The 19692-nt window shown below is 55.0% G+C and overlaps 1 protein-coding gene across 1 annotated transcript; it reads left to right on the top strand.

Moving 5' to 3' along the window:
* Positions 1-2144: 2144 nt before the first annotated feature.
* MMP28 (matrix metallopeptidase 28) lies at positions 2145-17287 on the top strand (the record flags this gene model as incomplete). Its single annotated transcript, XM_080356853.1, has 9 exons — positions 2145-2214; positions 2599-2738; positions 10050-10129; positions 10795-10958; positions 13659-13880; positions 14323-14568; positions 14990-15139; positions 15638-15805; positions 16893-17287. 9 exons carry the CDS (start codon positions 2145-2147, stop codon positions 17285-17287), a joined length of 1635 nt encoding a protein of 544 aa, XP_080212979.1.
* Between the last annotated feature and the right edge of the window lie 2405 nt (positions 17288-19692).

Here is a 19692-nt window from a genome sequence, read left to right as displayed (position 1 = left end):
TGCCACCGAGGAGTGATGGTGTTGCTATTTGCTTATCCGTTGTGGTAAACATTAGAAGCTGCTCTGAGAAGTTTCACGTCACTGAAGTGCGGTTTCATAATGTTGGTTTATAAACTGCTCTGGCAGCTCACCTCTGTGGGAGCAGACAGTGATTCACTGCCGCTGCCCGACGGCTCCACAAACAGCCTCCCCATTCCAGACTCCATCTCTCTGATAACGGCATTTAGTTTTCCGTGAGGTTTTCAGGTGAATATGCTCATGTTACTAAATTAGGAACCTTCAGTCCAAGCTGTGGAGGCATCTTAGGAAAGGGGTTTGAAATCTAGGTAGCTGACTTGGATTGACACCTTTTGCGTTAAATTTGAGGGAGACGGGATTTTGTCTAGAAACCCAAGGAAGTGGGAATGTTTAGGCAACCAGGGCTTGTATGGTTGTATTTATCATGCTCTTCCAATAATGTTTTTTAGTAAAACTTCATCAGCTATTTGCCATAGGCTTATCTTCTCAGGTTTCAGTTTTGGGGTAGAAGTTACAAGGATTCAAACTCTTTCTTCTGGCCCACCTCTGAGCTTTTACCCGATGCTGAAAGACGTGGAAATCCATTCACCTTTCCACAAGACAGCTTTTCTGTTCCTGATATCATTCTGATTACAGCAGCTGGATAAACATCTTTATACTCCGAGCCAAAAGTCTGCAGAGAACTGTGCTTTGGCATCTCCAAGGCTGGGCTGAATTCTTCTCTGTCTGAATGCCAAATCCCCAAAGGACTAACGCAGCAGCCCCGGGGAAATGCCAGGTCGGAAAGCCGACTGCTCCGGGGGCTGCAGGTGCCCTTGCAGCCGCTTCCCCGCATTACAATGCGCAGGGGAAGGAGTTTCCTGCTCCTGCTGGCGCCCGGCCAGTCACTTTCTCATCATCCATATTCTTAAGTGGAAGAGCAGATGGATCAGTCGCTTCCTAGATACGAACCAAACACGGATGCGTTTGCAGACAGAGCCGCTCTTGTTTTGCAAGGAAGCGTGGGGCTGACCTGTGCGAGGGGCGGCCGGCCCTTGGGTCTCCGGAGCAAGGCTGAGTGTTCCCCGTGCCAGCCGCCTGCCGTGCTCTCCCACAGCCCATCCATCAGCGCTCACTGGCCCAGCCGCCACCTTCTTCACTTCTCCCATCTGTATTTTCCTCTCAGCAACTTCCTTATTTTGCCATGTTATGCGGATCCTTTGCTCCTTCGAATCCCGCTTGCCAGGCTAATCCCTGTCCAGCTGAAAGCCGTGTGTTACAGGATCCCTGCGGATCTCTCCAAGCTGCACTCAACAGATGCTCCTGTAAATTCAGCTTTTGGCATGATTAAAAAGAAGAGGAAGAGGCCTGTGAGCTTTGAAATAGGTGTGTGGTTGAAGCTGGCATAAAAACAAAAGCAGCTATAAGTCACATCCTATTTTTTTTCCCCAAAAAACCAAAGCAGAATCAAAACATCCTTTTGCTTTAGTCAAACAAAAACAAAATAGTCAAACAAAATACTGCAGGGAGTAAACAGAGTTGTTAACTTGTCGGTGGAAAGATCATGGGCTGTGTATGAGTTGCAAGAGAGCTGCAGTGCTGACACGTGCATTATGTTGCCTTGGGTGGTAAACAGCCCCTTACTGTCCATGGGTGACCAAATCCCTTGTGTAGGAGGGAAATTTAAGCAAAAGGAGTGCAAACCAACAACCCTGAGTGGGGGGTTATTTTGTAAAGCTTGAGAGTATGCTTATCTAAGGTGTGTGGTTGTTTTTGCCAGACCCCTGGGGAGGGGTAGGTTGCTTGTCCAGCCTCCTGCTCTGCTGAGCTTGTGGCTGGTGCTGGATGCTGTCGGAGAGGGACCCCCTGTGTCCGAGCCCTCATCTGCTCTGCATCCGCGTGGTCTGGATCACAGATGAACACAGGTTCAGGAAAAGCTGGACTTGATTTCTGCTCTTTTCTTCAGCTTCAAATTGGGCAAAGCTCAAGCCTAGGTGCTGCAGCTAGCTGGAGGTTCGTCCCAGCACATGAACCTGCCCGTGCTCTGGCTCCACATCCAACCCGAAGAGATGGAACCCACAGTGAGGATACATCCTGATGTGGCCACCGTGTGTGTCCCGCTCTGTGATAGCTGGGGTGAATAAGTGATGCTCAGCAGGCCTGGGAGAACAAGAGGGATCCATTCTCAGAGCTTCGCTGGAGCGAGCTGTGTGCAGGGTGAGTCTGTGGAGCAGATCTCCCGGCCTTTCCCTGGGGCTGGAGATGGGGCTGTGGTGGCCTGAAGATCCCAAGGGGGTTTGTCCCAGTGGCACAGCTACCCCTTGCCCTGAGCTCGGCTCTGCTTCCCTCATTCACAAACCCTGTGTATGCGTGCAAGAGAGGGATGTGGCGGGGAAGAGTCATCGCCCTGCTGGGAAAGGGGGCTGGAGGATGCACAGGGGATCATTCCTCCCGCGCAGGACGGGGAGGGAGGCACCGGGGCTGTGCTCGCACGGGGGGGTGCCGGGGGAGCCCCCGCCGCCCGGGTGCCGCCGGCGGAGCCCAACCCTCGGCCGGGGCTGGGCCGGGCCGGGGCCGCCCCCGGGGCCGGGCCAGGTTGAGACGAGCCGGGGCCGCGCCGGCCGGTGCCGCTGGGCGCGGAGCGGAGCGGAGCCGGGATGGCGCTGCGGGCCGCCCTGGCGCTGGGGCTGCTGGCGGCGGCGCAGCCCGGACCGGCCCCGCGGCAGCGGCGGGAGGCGGAGGTACGAGCGGCAGCGGGAGCGGGAGCGGGCGGGCTGGGGCGCAGGAGCTGCCGCGGGCTGTCCTGTGCCCGGCCGGGGGGTGAGTGTGCCCCGGTGTGGCTCTGCTATAGGGATGCGTGTGCCATGGGGGGGTGTGTGTAATAGGTGTCCATGTGTCATAGCTCTGTGTATGCCACAAGTGCGTGTGTGCCATAGGTGTGTGTATGCCACAGGTGTGTGTGTGCCATAGGTGTGCCCACACCATAGCTATGTGTGTGTGAAATAGATGTTCCCATGCCATAGATGCGTGTGTGCCATAGCTGTGCCGTGCCACAGATGTGTGTGTACCACAAATGTGTGTCTGCCATAGGTGTGCCCACACCGTAGCTGTGTGCACGCGTGCCCGAGGCACGTTCACACCACAGGTATGTGTCCATGGGTGCCCAATGCGTGTGCACCCATGCTGTAGCTGCGTGCCATGGGTGCTCGAGGTGTGTGCATGGCACAGACGTGCACGGCACAGGTGTGTGCCCGTGGATGACGAGGATGAGCCCTGCGTGCTGCTGCCGTGTGTGTGTGAGCCGCAGCTTCACGACTGTGTGCGCTGGTGGTGTGTCTGTGCCACAGGTGTGTGCAGATAGTGCAAGTGTATGGCTGTGCCTGCTGGAGATGTGCCTGTGCCGTAGGATTGTGCTTGGAGCACCAAGGTGTGTGCATTCCCATGCATGCTGTATGTGGAAATGTGTCCCTAAAGGTGATGTACATCTGCAAACCTACCCTTCTATGTATCTCCGACAACAATAAAAGTCCTACACTAGGAAGCCATCCCATCTCACAGCGAATCAGGATGGGACAAAAGCCGTTCTTGCCCATCCCCTGCCTCTCACCAGGGCTGTCCCCATCGCCTCTGTTTGGATTTCTTCTGTTTGTCACCGTATCATTGTCACGACATCCTGCCATCCGTTTGTGTTTGTTTTGGGAGGACAAGGTGTGAGATTTGGCTGGTGAACAAAGGTTCATGTTGTGGATTTTTTCTTGTTTAGGCATCGGTCCGACATGTGTTTGCACAGATGCTCGATGTTAAAACCCCAGCAAGTCCTGGTGAATTAACTGGGATTTTTCACATCCTTGAAGTTGAAAAGTGCACAGAAGTGCTTGGAGGCTCGTTTTAATGTGCAGGCTTCTTATGCTGGGAGAAGCTGTTTCAAAGAGGTGATTTATACTTGTGCTTGCCCCAGTGTGCACAAACCTCATGGCACCTGCAAAAAAAAAATCTCCAAAATTTGTAATGCTCAGAAAATCAAAAATTCAAAGTTCAGTTTAGAAAGAAAACCAGCTTATGGGATGTGAGAGCTTCAAAAGGCCTGGTCTGGCTTTTGATTGCTTACTGGTGACTTCTGAGCAGATCTCAGCACAGAGGTGCCAGGCAAGTGACTTTCCTGTCTCCCTGCCTCAGTTTCCCCAGTGCCCTGTGCTGTGCTGGCCAGGGCCTTTGGGACAATGTATAAAATGTAAATGCTTAGAAACTGGGGTAAGAAAACTTGTCTGAATAAACCAAGGAGTTAATTTTGCTTTTAAGATGAAGTTGAAATTCTCACATAACATCAAATAGTTCTAGTTACTTGTGGCTTTCAGAGCGCTGCCAGGCTTTGCTTCTAAAGCTTTTTTTATTGCTTTTAAAGTAGTCAACATTAGGGACAATGGGTTGTGTAAACTTAGATGTGAAAGTCTGAGAAAATGCCCAGTTGAGTTGTTTTACTGGCTTGTGTCCTTGTTTTCACTGCATTTATATCAAGTGCAGCTACATGAAAAAAAGGAAGAAAAAATTGGAGATTTAATTTGAAACATTTGTACATTAAATCATCTTGTTATCTGCAGCTCCAGGCAGGAGAAGGTTCGATGCTGGATAGCACGTAGTTTGGCAGAGCTGGTGTCTGGCTGGGCTGTGCTCAGGACAGCAGTTGGGTGTGTGGAAATGCCCAAGTCCCCCTGATCCCCAGGAAATTGTGTAAAATCCATGGCACATGAGACCTCACCCCGTGCTGGGAGTGAGGAGTGTGGCCCAGGGCTGGCGGTGCCACGGACAAAGGACAATAAGGTCCCTGTGGTGGTTTGCGTGTGAACCGACAGGTCTGAAGAAAAATTGGTTAAAAATCTGAGAAAAGCAAAGATGGAAACGCAGAGCGAGACATTCTCATTTCTGATGTTTATTTTTTCCCTCCTGCCCTTCTTCTCCCCCTCTTGCAGTGGCACGTGGCCTCTGACTTTTCCCCATCAGAAACCCAAGGCTTGCATTAATCATAGGCTCTATTTGTGCTGAGAAATGCTACTGTGTCCAGATGAGCCCCTTTATGGAGGGGTCAGCCAGTTGTGATGCTGAGGGCGGAGTGAGCAGCTCTGGGTACCACCCAACACATGGTGGGGCTTGGGGGTCAGCTGGGATCCCCACATTTTCCCTCTGATTGAAACAGCAGGAAGAAAAAACCTTCTTCCTGGGAAAAATTCCTGCTGTTCAGACTCAGCAGGGTGATGCAAGGAGTGGGGGAGAGGAGGAGGAGTTTCTCGGGTGCCATCACCCTGGTGAGGCGCTGCTGGGCTCTGCGTGGCTGGGGAGAGCGTGGAAAACCCCTGAGATCACGGCAGGATGCGGCAGGCGGTTCCGAGGCACCCGGCGAACCCCCAGTGTGATTAACATGAGTCACCGCCGCCCGAACAGCCCCGCTTTCTTCCCTGCTCTCCCCAAAAACAATCCCTGCTTGTTCCGCCCAATAACGCCCGCCAGGCAGCGGGGACGTCGCTTTCCCCCGTTCCCATCCCCATGGAGGGCCAAGACCAAGCATTTTGTTTCCTTTCTCTCCTTAGACATGAAAGCACAACCAGTCTGCGTTACCAAACTGGTTTGTCAGCCGCTCTGGTATTCGCAGGGGAAGTTCTGGCCAAGCGCGGTGTTTTCCCCTGTTTTCCCCAAGTGCTTTGGGTCACATTCAGATAGATTTGGTGCATTTCGGTGCTGCTGGGAGTTTTGCAGCTCAGCGCCACCCAGGGCTTGAGGTGCTGGGGCAAAGCTGGGAGCTGGTTTCAAGTACAGGGGTGAATTGTAGTACTTACTGATGAGATATTCCTGTATTTAACACACAACCAACCGGAGCGATCTGCCAGCCCTGCAGGCAAGCAACACAGAGCCCAGCACGTTTTATGGCTTTTGTTTCCCTCCAAGTGATGCAATGTTTATTATTCCTGTCCTGTAGCATCTCTCCTGCCCAGGCAGATGGGGAAGCAGCTCCGGTTCAGCATCCCAAAGATCTGGGTTACCCAAACCAGGAGAGGTTTTAGTTAGACCTGCTGTGCCCCTGGCTGTCTGACCCTCCGTCTCAGCTCCAGGAGACCGAGTGAAAACTAAAGAAGTTTAAAAGACGCTGGGCACAGTATTTCCCCAGCTCCACATCTTCAGTGGCAAATAGATAATTTCCAGCTAAAGCAGGTTTTGAGGAGGGGTAGGTGGGAGAGGAGGTTCCTTTAGGACGAGATTAGTCAGAGCAGGGGAGCGTCACAGCAACCAGGCAGGGCCTGGGGTTTTAATCAGCCTCTGTCATTAACATACAAAATTAGCTGGTGTGGTTTCTGTCTTTTCAGTGGGAGGACAAGCAAGCTCTGTACTTGCTAATCTCCCTTCTTGTGTGTCTCTGTATATAATATTTATATAGATGCTTATACACACACTTAAACAAAAGAGACACAAGGGCTCTGCCTAAGGGCTTGTGACTGCAGGCAGGAATGTGGCTTGGGAGAGTGGAAATAAATGAATGTTTTTAAATGCCTTGACATCCTCCGAAGGCAGTGATGGGCAGGAGGAGCCACCGCTCCTTCTGCAGTTGTGCCAAAATGTTCTCGGGGGTCAACTCTCCATGTGTCTGTTCTCTGGGGGGAAACTGAGGCTGAAAAGCCAGAGCTGTGGTTTCCCCCATGTCCATCTCGGTGGTGAAATGATGCGGGATGGAGCCTGGGGCTGAGGACCTACCCGGGCTTGCTTGCTGGGCTGCTGTCATGTCATGATTAAAAACAAGAAGACCTTGGAGGTGCAGCTTGTGGCCGGCATCCTCTGTAACCGCAGCGTGAAACCCTTGCGCAGCCTCCAGCAGGACGGGATTGCTTCCCTCTGCTGCTGTGGGATGGGGGGAGAAGATGGGGTTTGCATCCAGGCAGAGAAGGGACCACAGTCAACAGGAGCCCAACGTGAGGCTCCTCTGATATTTAACTGGTGGAAAGACGCCAGGAGCTGAGTGTCTGGAGCTGGGGGCAGGCAGGGCTGGAGCCGGCTGTCTCTGCTCTCTAATTGTTATCCCATTTTCTAGGTCTAATTGTATTTGCTGTTGGCTGTCTTCCACCTGGGATGCCTGCAGTCGAGGGAAAGGTATTTTTTTGGCTTTAGCTCTCAGAAGAGATGATTTCCAGGGTTGTGACCAGCTCCCCACCAGAGCCCTCAGATGGGAAGGGACCCCCCATCTCCCCAGTCCATCCTCCCGCTGTCCCTGCTGCAGCCTCAAAGGTTTTTTCTGCCCCGGTGCCGGCTCCCGGGCAGCTGGACCTTTCCTCTTCTCCCTCCCTTGTGTAGACAGGGAGCCGGGCATATTTCATATTAACTCTCAGCTCTTGGTTTCCTGCTGTTTTTCTTTTCCCATTGTATAGAAAAGAGCATTTCCCCATCTGGGGTAGGAGGGAGGGGTGTTTCCCAGCAGGGCCGGGCTTTGCATTGCAGCCTCTGGAGAGGTTTAATGGGCTGGTTGCAGCTGCCAGACAGCCCTGCCAGAGCCTGGCTGGTCTCTGGGGGATTATACAGGGCACGGGGGGTCTGGTTCAGGCACAGGACACTGCAGCACAGGGCTCTTGGGTTCTTCTCTCACCCTGAAAAGTCCAGGGGACTTCGTCTGCTTTGCTGTCTGATAAATAACTCGCACATGGGCGATCAGCACATCCCTCTCCTGCAGCTCTGTGTTTCCAGGACTGGCATCACCTGGTACTCACAATATCTGTGTCTAGAACCTGTCATAATGTTTTTCTGAGTGGTTTTGCAGCTGGAGAGCTGTTGCCTGGGTGCAAGAACCTCAGCACAACATGGGGCAGAAAGTGCTGCTTTGGTTGGATTTTCAAAGCTCAAGGGGATCTGGGCAGGAGTCATAAAGCCAGTGGTGTGTGTACATTTTGGTGCTGGTCAAAAGCAGCTGCTGTGATAGTGGTTGCTTTTTTCTCACGTACCCTGACTTGTCCAGATGGGGTTTCAAGCCTTCGTGAGATCGTGGTGGAGAAAAAACCATTTTCATGCTTTAAGAATGGGATTGTGTCAGGTTACAGGAGAGGAAACAGCTTCAAGTTGTTATGTTTTAGATGCTGAGTGAAAGCCAAATGGTGGTAGAAAAGGTTTAGACTGTGCCATGATTTGAGACCCAGGACTTTCTGCCTGGGTGCTCTGTAGCTCACATTTATCTGCGCTGATGTAAGCGCTGGAGATCATCACCCCGTGTCCATATATGTAGCTGACGATTTTCTAATTCTCAAGGAGAATGTTATAAAACCAGAACAACTGAGAAAGAGGCCAGATACCTCCTCCTCCCTCAGGGGCACCCAATCTCCCTGACACCCCGTCCCTGGGAATCTCCCCCCATTCCTATATCCTTCCCTGTGTGAGCATCCCCAGCCACTGCTGTATTTTGCCTCCTGGTACCCATGTAAAGGGAGGGGTTATCCCAGTGGGGATGGGGAGATGATGTATCCAGGGTATCCATTCCATCCCCGGGCAGAGGTGCTGTGGCTTTGCCTGGTAGACAAACCGATGCTCTTGTCTGCTCTTACACCCGATTCATCTTGATTCGCGGGGACCGGAGCCTGATGCTGCATAGAGATGCTGCTCCCTCCAGCCCATGTGTTCAGTGGGAAACGGCACCACATTTTTTGGCTGGGGCTGGGTGAGGAGCATGTCGTGGCAGGAAACCATGCTGGAGGGGGATCTTCCAGGTAGAAGGAACGTAAAGGAGGAGATAACTCTGTGGCTGGAGGGGATGAGGGGTGGGAAGGGGCAGGAAGGGCTCACAAAGGGCTGACCAACAGGCAGAGGACATGAGGTACCTGCCCTGCCCCCGGGGAGGTGGTGGGTGCAGAGGGTGGCGTGTTCGGGGATGACGTAAAGATGACTGTTCACAGCGAGCGGAGGCTTTGCGTGGGAGGAGAGGGAGAGGCCCTGGCGAATCCTGGGGCTGCCAGACCCAGAAACTGCTCCTGCTCCCACCAGGTGACCAACAAAGTGCGGCCAGCTCCGTGCTCCCACACTGAGGGGGGACATAGTGACATTGTCACCTCCACAGGACATGGTGGGGGGCTTGAATTGCCCAACAAAGGTGAGCAGACAGGAGTAGCATTGCATGCATGTTAACACTGACCCCCTTCTTCTCCCCACCCAAGATGAGCAAGGAGGGAAGAGGTCTTTAAAACACACATTTTCCAGCACGCAGCAGCCGCATTGTCCCAGGGCCAGCCCGGTGCTCAGCCCGTCCCTGCTTTGGGATGCGGTAAACGGAGCAGCCACTTTCACTTGTTATTCCTCATTCCATTAACTCGGATTCTGTTGCACTAACAGGATGCTGGGCGGCTTATTTGTCTCCTCCAGACGTTCCCGGTGACGGGGAAGGCGGGTGGGGAGCGGTCCTGCCACCTCGCCTATTAACCTCTTCGAAAGCTGGGAGCGCAGGCTGGGCAGGGGGAAACGGTTTATTTTCTTTTAACATGCAATTTATATGTTGGAGCAAGTTCAGAGCAACAATCTCCGTCCATGTAAATGGCCGATAAGAAGAAGAATGGTTTGGCAGGGTGGATTGCCCCCGGAGTCTCTTCGCTTTGCAGCAGCACATCCTGCGTGGGGCTGGGGGAGGCTGCAGGCTGACCCCATCTCACCCCACCCTCCTCATGTCCACAGCAGTTTAGCCTTTATTTTAATCATTGCTTTGAGCAGAGGGGATTAGAGCTGTGGGTTTGGTAGCCTTTAGCTGCGGATGACATGGCAGCAGGGGTTATTTTTTGATCTGTTAATGGCAATGTTTCCTCCTACGCCTGCATCACATCATGGCCAAAAATGATGGGGAGCAGACACATAAACCTGTCTGAGCACAGGAGGGGCGGCTGCTTGGGGTGCAGAGGTCTCAGAAAAAAAATGACTGGGCATTTCTGCACAGCGCGGTGTTTGCAGCACTGTTTCCCTTCGAATCTCTCTTTTTCCCCCAAGCCAACATGTGCAAATGTCCGCCTGCGCTCTGAGCTGCGCCTCTCCCATCTCTCTTCTTGCAGCTGTTCCTGGAGAAATACGGCTACTTCAGTGAGCCAGGGCCCGGCACGCACAGCCCCGCCGAGTTCATGGAGGCGGTGAGGTAGGAGCCTTTTATTTAATACCGCAGCACAAATGCAGCAGCTCCGGCTGCAGGGGAGCTGCCAGGTCTTTTCACAGCTGAGGTGTATTTCTGCAGCCGGGAGCCCTCTCTTGCATGGTCCGATGATAAAGCACAACCAATAATTTTGGAAACGCTGGTCCGTACCCAGCTCCCACAGCTGGATGCTGGCTGCTGGCAGCCCAGCTCCTCTCTGCACTGCTTTATTTGCCTTTTATGGCCCGGTGCTCCCCTTATAATAATATCTGTAGCGAGGCCAAGGTTGGGGATGGCTGGAAGATGTCAGGGGGCTGAGCTGACAGCCGCTGCCCAGACTTCTGTCGAGATCACAATTGGCTCTGGGAGCATCCCTGGCCTGACCCTGTGCAAAGTCAAGTGCAAAGTCAGACAACTGGGGTTAAAAACAAGAAAGAGTGTTTTTTAGGCTCCCCTGTCTGCTTTTGCCCTGCTAAGAGATGGCCCACTGGTCAGATATTGTTGCAGAAGCAAATCCTTCTTGTTCTATCACCTAGATACATTCCTGATGATGGGACATGAAGCGTGCTGGGTGAAGCCCTGGCTCAGCTCAAACACCCGGCGCAAATGCAACCGAAACCCCCAAGTGATGGATCTGAGTGTGGGTGCTGACTTCTCCCTTCCTTTTCCAGGGACTTCCAGCGGGTGACCCACCTCCCGCTCAGCGGGGTCCTGGATGCCCCCACGCTCCATCAGATGGCCCTGCCGCGGTGCGGCACGGGCGACGGGGAGAGCCGCGGTGCCTGGGCACGCCAGGCATCTACTGCCCGGCGCCGGCGACAAACCACGCCACACGGTGAGCACTGGTGCCAAAACTCCGTGGGGTTTGGGGTTCTGGAGTGCTGAGAGTCCAGCTCTGCTATCCCGGCTCCTGGAAATGCTGCTGTGGGTGAGAGGTACAGCCCAGCGGCATAGTGTCCATCCCAGCATCTGCCTGGACTTTGCACCACTTTGTTTTTAAACCTCTTTATTTTTAGTTGTTCTGCATGGCTTGGTGTCAGCAAGGATTAGAGAGATTCAACTCCCACCCGCAGGGAAATTTGGCCCTCTGGGGTGGTTTTACTGCTGTCAAGGGAACTGGGACATCTCCCGAGGAGCTGTCAGGTCACTGTGGCCCCGGGCACAGCCATGGTGGTGTGATCTAGAGGGCAGGGGCTGGCATGCAGTGAAGTCATGCCCAGGCTCTGCGGAGCTTTGAGACTTCTAAGTGTGTTAATCACCCAGCACTAACCACAAAACCTGCTGATGCTGGACCGCCCACCCACAGGGAGTTGTTTCACCCATGTTAAGAGGTTTAACTCTGCTTCAAGCAACATCTCTTGCTTCTCTGTATCCAGGATTGGGCCTCTTGTCTCTCACAAGCTGCCTCCTGGGCTTACAGATGAGTAACTGGATTCCTAGAGAGCAAGAGGGCTGGGACCAGCTGCACTTAGGACATGGGAAAAATGAAGACGAGATTAAGAAAGGGCTCTGTGCTGTGTCAGGCTGTCTCTGCATCTGGCAGGGCTGGCAATGGACGGCCCCAGGAGACAACCCCGTCCTCCTGCCTCTGGCTTTCCTGCCAAAGCCCTGATGTGCAGCATCGCCCTTGCAGGCACCATCCTGGGCAGAGGGTCTCATGCGTCCCAGGTTGGGGGCAGAGCCAGGGGGGCACGTGCAGCAGGAGATGGGCAAACAGCAACAGCCTGTGCCCTGCGGCTCATGGGGCTCATTTTTGGGGATTGTGGTCTGTGGGTGGGTGGCAAGAGATGCCCAGGAGCCCCGAGCCCGGGTGCAGAAGCACTCTGTGTGGCATCAGCTGTTGCTCCACTGGGCTGGTGCTGGCGGATGCCCCATGGCAGTGAGCCGAGGAGCAGCTGGGGTGGGAGCAGGGACGTATTGGTGCCTGCAGGGCTGGTGGCACCGGCCAGGAAGGCCAGAGCCTTTGTGCTACATTGGCTGTTTTTCCTACTTGAAGCAGGAAGCCGCTGCAGCTGAGCCAGCAAAGTGCTTTGTTATTATCCACCCAGCAGTATCTTTGCTGGGCAGCTGCCGTGTCCATCGTCCCACCAGCTTTGGACAACACTTGCACCCCAGTGCGAGGAGTGGCAATAGCCGACCCCAGCTGAGCTTTGCCTCCTGGCTGCGTTATCCCGGCAGCAGTGGCCAGTGTGGGGCTGGGGAGGGCATCTGTCCCCCCTGCTGTTCCCGGGATTGGGCCCAGCCTAGCGGTGCAGGTGGAGTCCCTGTGTGGGATGGGGTCCGGTGTATCTGCCCCTCTCTGTGCCTCTAAACAAACTGCCACTCTGCAGTTGGAAACCGTGTCTTTCTGCTCTCTGGGAGGGTTTGGGGATAGGTGCTGTTTGCCTCTGGAAAGGGACTGGGTTTGGAAATCGGGTCTGCAGCAAAGGGCACTGGGAATAGGGCTTTCTTCTAGCTGCCTTGCTGCGCTTTACGGAGCAGATGGCCCGTGGGGCAGCAGTGTCCTGGGTTTCCCCTCAGGGAACTCCCTGCCTGCAATTGTCCTGGGCTCAACGGCTGTGTGTGGCACCCAGCCAGCCTTCCTCTCCCTGGGAGCCAGTTCCCTTCGCCCAGCCCTGCCCATGGGTGCCGTCTGTCCTTGTCCCCTGGAGATGCTCTGCCTCTCTGCAGGGAAGGGCAGGATGCTGGGGCTTTCTCTCAGGGCTGCAGCCATCCAGTCCCTGCCGTGGGCTGCTCAGAATCCAGTGTGGAAGGAAGCAGAGCTGATGGGGCTTGTCCCCATGGCCAGGGTGGGTGAGCTGGGGTGGGATGTCAGCCAGCTTTGCCGAGGGGCTTGGCGCAGACCCACAGCAGCAAGTCCCGGCGTGCTGCTGGCTCTGTTCCCCCTGTTTCCCTGCACATCTGGAGCAGATGCAGCCGCTGGAGGTTTGTCCCCACTCCCACGCCTCGGCAGTGGCTCTGGCACCTGCATCTTCCCAGTGTGGTCCCATGGCTTCTCTCCTGGTCCTGGACACCCCCAGCCAGACGTAACTGGGGGGCCCCGGGGTCTCCACAGCTGCTGAGGGGGCTGGAGGAGGAGGAGGGAGCTGTGATGCTGTGTGACGGCTGTGGGAGCACACATCTTTGCACCCCTGCATGGCGGGAGGAGGATGAGGAGCCTAAGGGGATCTCATGGGCTTGTCCTCTTCATTGCTGTCCCTGTGTGCCCCAGTGGCATCGGGGCTGTGTCTCCCCTGAAAAGACAGAGGAAACCATGGGCAGTAAGATCCTTGGTGATGGTAAAATGATGCTTTAAAAATGAATGGTGAGCAGTGGTTTGTCCCCACTGAGTTATCCCCAGCTAGGCTTCCAGGCAACATCTTCTCAGGTCCTGCTGCCAGTGGAGGCCGCCAAGGCTGCTGATGGACTTTCAGCTTCAGCTTGGGAAAGCGATGGCTTTTCCCAGCTCTGGGAGGCTCTCTTCCTCACAAGCAGCCCTGGGGTGGAAGAACAAGCCCAAGTGCCCATCGTCATGCTGAAATTGTCCGTCTTGCAGGTGGAAGGTGGTACAAACGGCACCTGACCTACCGGGTGGTGAACTGGCCGTCCTACCTGCCGCAGCACGAGGTGCGCCTGGCCGTGAAAGCCGCCTTCGAGCTCTGGAGCAACGTGTCCTCGCTGGTGTTCTGGGAAGCACGGGACGGCCCAGCCGACATCCGCCTGACCTTCTTTCATGGGGACCACAACGATGGACTCAACAATGCTTTCGATGGACCAGGTGCTGGTCGCTTCCACCTCGTAAGCTTCTCTTTTACAATGTGAGCTCGTCCCTGGCAGGGAGGATGGCTGGGGCAGTGATGGGCTGGGGGTGATGGAGGCAAAGCTCTGCCCCTGCAGTCCCTCTAACCAAGGACACCTCCCAGTTTGCACCAGTTTGCTTTCTGATTTGGGGTCCTCACTCCCAACTCTGCAAGCTGGATCTGCCAGCAAGGCGGTTGAGATGCTTATAATAGGATCAAGCTGACAGCTTTCAAGAAGCTCTCCCCGCCCTGATGGCATCCTCCAAACCTGAGCTTATTCCTTCCAGATATGCTTTGCCTTTTTAACATCAAACAAGCCTAGGTTTTCTCTCTTCTTGAGCCTTTGCCTGGCATGTGTCACTGTAGTGGCTTTGATGTTCTCTGCTGCCCCATGGTCCCTGACAGCTCTCGTGTCCCCAGGAGGTGCCCTGGCTCATGCCTTCTTCCCCCGGCGCGGAGAAGCCCATTTTGACAGTGCTGAGCGCTGGTCCCTGCACAGCGGCAAAGGACGAAACCTGTTCGTTGTGGTGGCACATGAGATCGGGCACACGCTGGGGCTGGAGCACTCCCCCGTCAAGAGCGCCCTGATGTCTCCTTACTACAAGAAGCTCAGCAAGGATTTTGTCCTCAGCTGGGATGACATTTTGGCCGTTCAGAACTTGTATGGTGAGCCTGGTTTCCCCAAGCATCCCTTGGTTTCTCTGGTGTTGTTTGCTGGGGTGGGGAGCGAGGAGGAGGTCTCTGCAAGGGGAAAGGACCACATCCAAGGGCCATGGTGGGGATGGGCCCCATTGCGTTGCGGTTGGTGAGGAAAATGTGGTGGAGCATGTGGGATGGGTACCAGGTCCTCCAGGATGGGGGCGATTGGACTTGCTGCCTGCTTGTTGGCAACTAGAGAAATACTGGTGCATGTTTTTGGGGGTACCAAGGGGTCTTTGCCAGCACCACATAGAACAGGACAGGAACCAGACAGTGGCACAAGGAGTATTTGGAGCCCTGGGATAGACGCCCAGCCCTGCACTCACACAGTGCTCTGGGGAAAGCTGTTTCCCTTCTCCACGACTCACCCATCCCTGCTCCATCCCAGGGAAGCCTTCCAAGGGCTCGGCCATCCAGCTCCCGGGAAAGGTCTTCACCCACTTCCAGGACTGGAGTGTGGACCTTTACGGTGGGGACCAGCAGCAGAAGAGCCTCAGCGCCTATTACTGTCACTCCTTCTTTGATGCCATAACCACTGGTGAGTGTCTGTTTGTGCAGCCCTCCCCCAAAACATGCACCCCCACAGCTCACCCCAGTACTGCAGCAGCCTCGTTCTGCTCTGATAAGCTCCAGCAGTGGGAAAGGTGGGTTTGGCGGGTCCACAGCCCCATATGTGCTCCTGGGGCTGGTGGCATTACTGATGCACGTCGCTGTTGCTGAGTGCAGCATCTTGAGGACACAGCAATGGCTTGGTGTGTTGGGAAAAGGGAAAACATCCTAAAACTTGGGCTGTGGTAAGGCTTATTTGCTCAAATGTGGAAGACACGCCTTGAGAGGGAGCTGTGGTCAGCTTTATCCTCTCCAGGCTGGAGCGGAGGGGATTATGAAAGCCGAGCAGAAGGGAACCTCCAAAACCAGAGCATCCCTGAAGCACCAAGTAGCTGTGTGGGGATGAGAGGTGACCAGGCAGCCATGTCGGGGAGGTGGGATGAGGTTTCTCACCTGGGACCTCCTCAATCCTCCATCTGCCCCACAGATGCGGATCACAACCTCTACATCTTCAAGGGCAGCCACTACTGGGTGGTGACGGCAAGTGGCAATGCCAGCAACCCGCAGCCTCTGCAGCCACGCTGGCCTGGGCTCCCCCCCAGCATCGATGCCTGCACCTGGTCCCAGCTTAGTGGCAAATTTTACTTCTTCAAAGGTAGGTGAGGTGTGGGCAGGAGAGCAGCTCCTGCCTGCTGGTCTGCCCTGGAGCACCTTCTCTTGCCCCTGTCCCCACCCACTGGTCCCCTCTCAGTGCAGAGCTGGGGCATCACTGGGTGCCAAGTGTGCAAAAACCCACAGGAGCCCTGAGCTCACTGCTTGCCACAATGAGCCTTGGGCATATCACCCCCTTGTGCCTCAGTTTTCCCATTAACCCATTCAGGAGAGCAGTGCTCACCTGTGTTTGAAAATAAAACCAAATGCATCAAACCCTTTTGGGGTCCCTGGGAGAACACGCTCCCTGAAGACACGTGGCCAGGGGGGAGCTGAGGACTCTGGCATTTTCACGCTGCATGCGGTTCCCTGTGCGTGCTGGGGGCTGAGCTGCCACAGGGAGCTGAAATGCCACCCACAAGCTGCCCGGTGACACGCTGTGTCCGGATGGGTACAGGAAGGTCAAACCAGGCAGCCCGGCTGCCAGAGTCAGCACCAGCTGTTAATGGAAACCAGTCACCAGCTGGTCAGAAAGGGGCTTTGTTGCTGTGGCTGGGTGGGAGCCAGAAGCCCCTTTCCCTTCCACAGCCCTCGACTGCTCCCTCCCTCCCCGGGGCTGGGTGAGGCCATGGCTTGTGAGCAGAAAGGGGCTTTTGTCTGCCTGATTCACAGGGACAGGGCTCTGCAGGGACAGCCGAGCACTCAGCCCCGACTGCAATTCCTGCTGCTGCAGTTCTGTTCTCAGTTGTCCCAGCCCTGGAGGGGTCTGTGTCCATCTGTCCCGCTCACTGTGCAGGAGCAGAGGGACGTTTGCAAGGAAGCAGCATGGGCTGACAGATGGCATGGTGACCTGGCTCTGTGCATGGTGGTCCCTTTCCCCGCCTTCAAGCCCCTGAGCTACCGTGCCTCAGTTTCCCCAGCCAGCCTGCTCTATGGGGCAGCCCTGCGGTGGTGCCGGTTGGGTCACCAGCAGGATGAATGTCACAGATCAATCTCTGGAGCTGGAAAGCTGGCCCCGGGGCTGAGTCCTTCACATCTCCTGGAGCTGGTCCTTCGATGGGACTCTAACCCCTCTCCCCGGCTCCTCCCAGGTGGCCGGTGCTGGCGCTACGTGGGCTCCACCTTGGAGGCAGGTTTCCCCCAGAAATGCAGCGCCCGAGGCCTCCCACGCCACCCCGACACCGCGCTCTACTTCCAGCAGCTCCGGCGCCTGGTCCTCTTCAAAGGAGCCAAATACTTTGTGGTGAGCGAGGAGACCCTCGGCGTGGAGCCTTATTACCCCCGCAGCCTGCGGGACTGGGAGGGTTTGCCCCCCGGCACAGCGGGTGCCCTCACCCACCGTGACGGCTTCATCTACTTCTTTCGGGATGACCAGTACTGGCAATTTGACCGGGCGAAGCTACAAGTGGTGGCCACTGGCAAATGGGCCACCCAGCTGCCCTGGATGGGCTGCTGGGATGCCAACAGTGGGCAGGCCCTCTTCTGAGCAGAGTGTACCGGGACAAAACTGGGGGGGGCTGACCCCCACCTTGCTCACTGCTGTCTGAGTCTCTCTTTATGTGACGTCTGGATTCCTGTCTGGGGACGGATGGGCAGGGACCGGCAGGTCGGGGATGCCCGCAGATGGTGGGAGCCATGGGATGGTGGAGCAATGCCCCGGGATGCAGCCAGGACAGGGCAACCATCAGCTCAGGCGAGTCTGCCACGGCCAGGTGGGCTGAAAGCTTTGGGAGACCATTTTCTTATCAAAAAAGACCACAATAGAAGGTATAAGCCATGGAGACTGCAAACACACCATTTCTGTTCATGTTCAGGATATTGTTACGCATTGATTTTCAAACTGGGACTGGGGTTTGTTGATACTTCAGCTGTCGTTTTCCTATGACCAGGCAGAGAAGTGCCTCACCGTTGCCTGGTTTGGAGCTCGGGTGCTTTTAAATAAGAGACTGAGAATGTTTCCTTGTTAAAACAAAAAGAAAAGAGACATTTGGGCAAAAATACGGGTCCATGTTGAGCTTTGCCCCATCTGTGTTGGCAGAGCCCCACTCCTGCCTCATCCCATCCCTTGCCCTGGGGATGGAGGTCGCACCTGGGTGGGGAACAGGTGCTTTGCTGGGCTTGCTGGAGACACCCACACCACGGGACTTTTTGGGTAGAAAACAGAGGGTTTTGGTGTAGGAGGCTCTTTGGGGTGAAACGAGGTGGGAGGTGGAGCTAAGCTGCTGCCAATGTCGCTATGCAGAAGCATGGCAGCTCGGCTTTGCGACGAGTCAGGGGATTCTCCAGTGTCTACTAAGGGTTGTGCTCACCTCACAGCCATTGTGTACAGAGAAAGGGTCTGTCCTCTGCTCTGCCTCTGCAAGAGGCAGGATCAACATATTTTTGAGTCCTGTGCCCCTCTGCCACAGTTGGATGAACAGGGTTGAAATATTACCGGAGAAGGAGGGGAAGAAGAGTGGGTGAGCAGGACAGACGGACATGTCTGTGCACGCAGGCTCATGAGGACAACTCGGCTGCATAATCCTCATTCCTTTCTCAAAGCAGGCTCCCCACCTGGAAACGCTGCTGGCTCCTGTGCACCAAGTCACGGCTGCAAAGGGCTTTTGATGCTGCCAGGTGCCAGCTGAGATGTGGATTTGGCAGGATGGGAGTTAACATGGGCAGTTCTGTCTGTTCTCTGTAATATTTGTGAGTGAGCCCTTTCTGCACAGACACGGACATGGGGACTCATCTGCTCTTGGCTTAAAATCTCAGGGGACTTTCAACGTTGCCAAAGAAACGGGGCTGCGTCATTTTTATTTTGAATTGAATGATAATAATGCAACACTGCTTGCAGGGGGTCCCAAGGGCTTGGAGACCTGATGGCAAATAAAATGAACCTCTGGATATGTGATTTTGGGCTTTCTGCTTGTTTTTATGTCACGCTTTTGTATTTTTTTTCAAGTCAACCTCCTGTTTCTTGAAAGGGCTGTAGTTAAGATGTATGTGTGTGTTTGAGGCTGGAGTGGGCATTGCTGGATGTGGCCGCAGCTTTCATGCTTGCTGGATCAAACCAGGGGGATAGATCCCACTGCAGACTTGCTGATGGTGATGATGCTGATGGTGAAGAAACCATGGAAATGCTCTTCCTTGCTCCATCCCAAATTACTGAGAATTTCTCCACACCTTGGGATGTGTTAATGGGTTTTTTTCCTAGCATGGAGGATGAATTAATGCTGATGGGCTTCCTCCAGGTCTCCACCTTCGCTCCAGCCCATCGTGGTGTGTGAAGGCAGGTCCTTACCTCCAGCGGGACAGGGAGCACCCCGAAACCTTCCCTGCTGCTCCTGTTTGCTTTGCTTCATGCCGCGACATGCCGGAGTGCTTTTCCTGCAGGGGAAGGACCCGCTGGCTGCTGTGTGTGCTGTCGCAATGTTTGTAGAGATCGGTCCTGTCTCCTTTGGCTGCTGCTGTGGGCTCTGCAGCGTGACGGGACATGGATGCAGAAGGCTGGTGCCGGATGAAGTCTTGCTGTCAAGACATCTGCTCTGGCCTTCGAGAAGGGTCAGAGGAGCAGCCTGACTTCTGCTCCATGTACTGCTTTTTGGAGACAGGAGGATTCACAGGTCCATCTGCACCCCAGGGCTACTCCACACCTGCAGCTCTGCAGAGAAGCAGCAGATCATTGTCCCTGTTTGTGTCCCCTTAGGAGGGAGCCAGGCATCCCTTCTGCTGTGGGACCAGAGGCTGAGGACAGGACAACCTCAAATCCTCTCCCGTTTGGGGGTTTTTCTTTTCCTCCCTTGCTTGCCACGGTGTGTTTGCTAGGACTGTGTGCTGTGGGGATGCCTGGGGGTCACAAGTGGTGCCACTAGGGCTGGGGCTGAGCACGGTGTTGTTGGCAGAGATGGG

The sequence above is a fragment of the Nesoenas mayeri genome (genome assembly GCF_963082525.1).
Source record: "Nesoenas mayeri genome assembly, chromosome: 20".
Taxonomy (NCBI): Eukaryota; Metazoa; Chordata; class Aves; order Columbiformes; family Columbidae; genus Nesoenas; species Nesoenas mayeri.
This window is presented reverse-complemented; position numbering and strand designations above follow the sequence as displayed.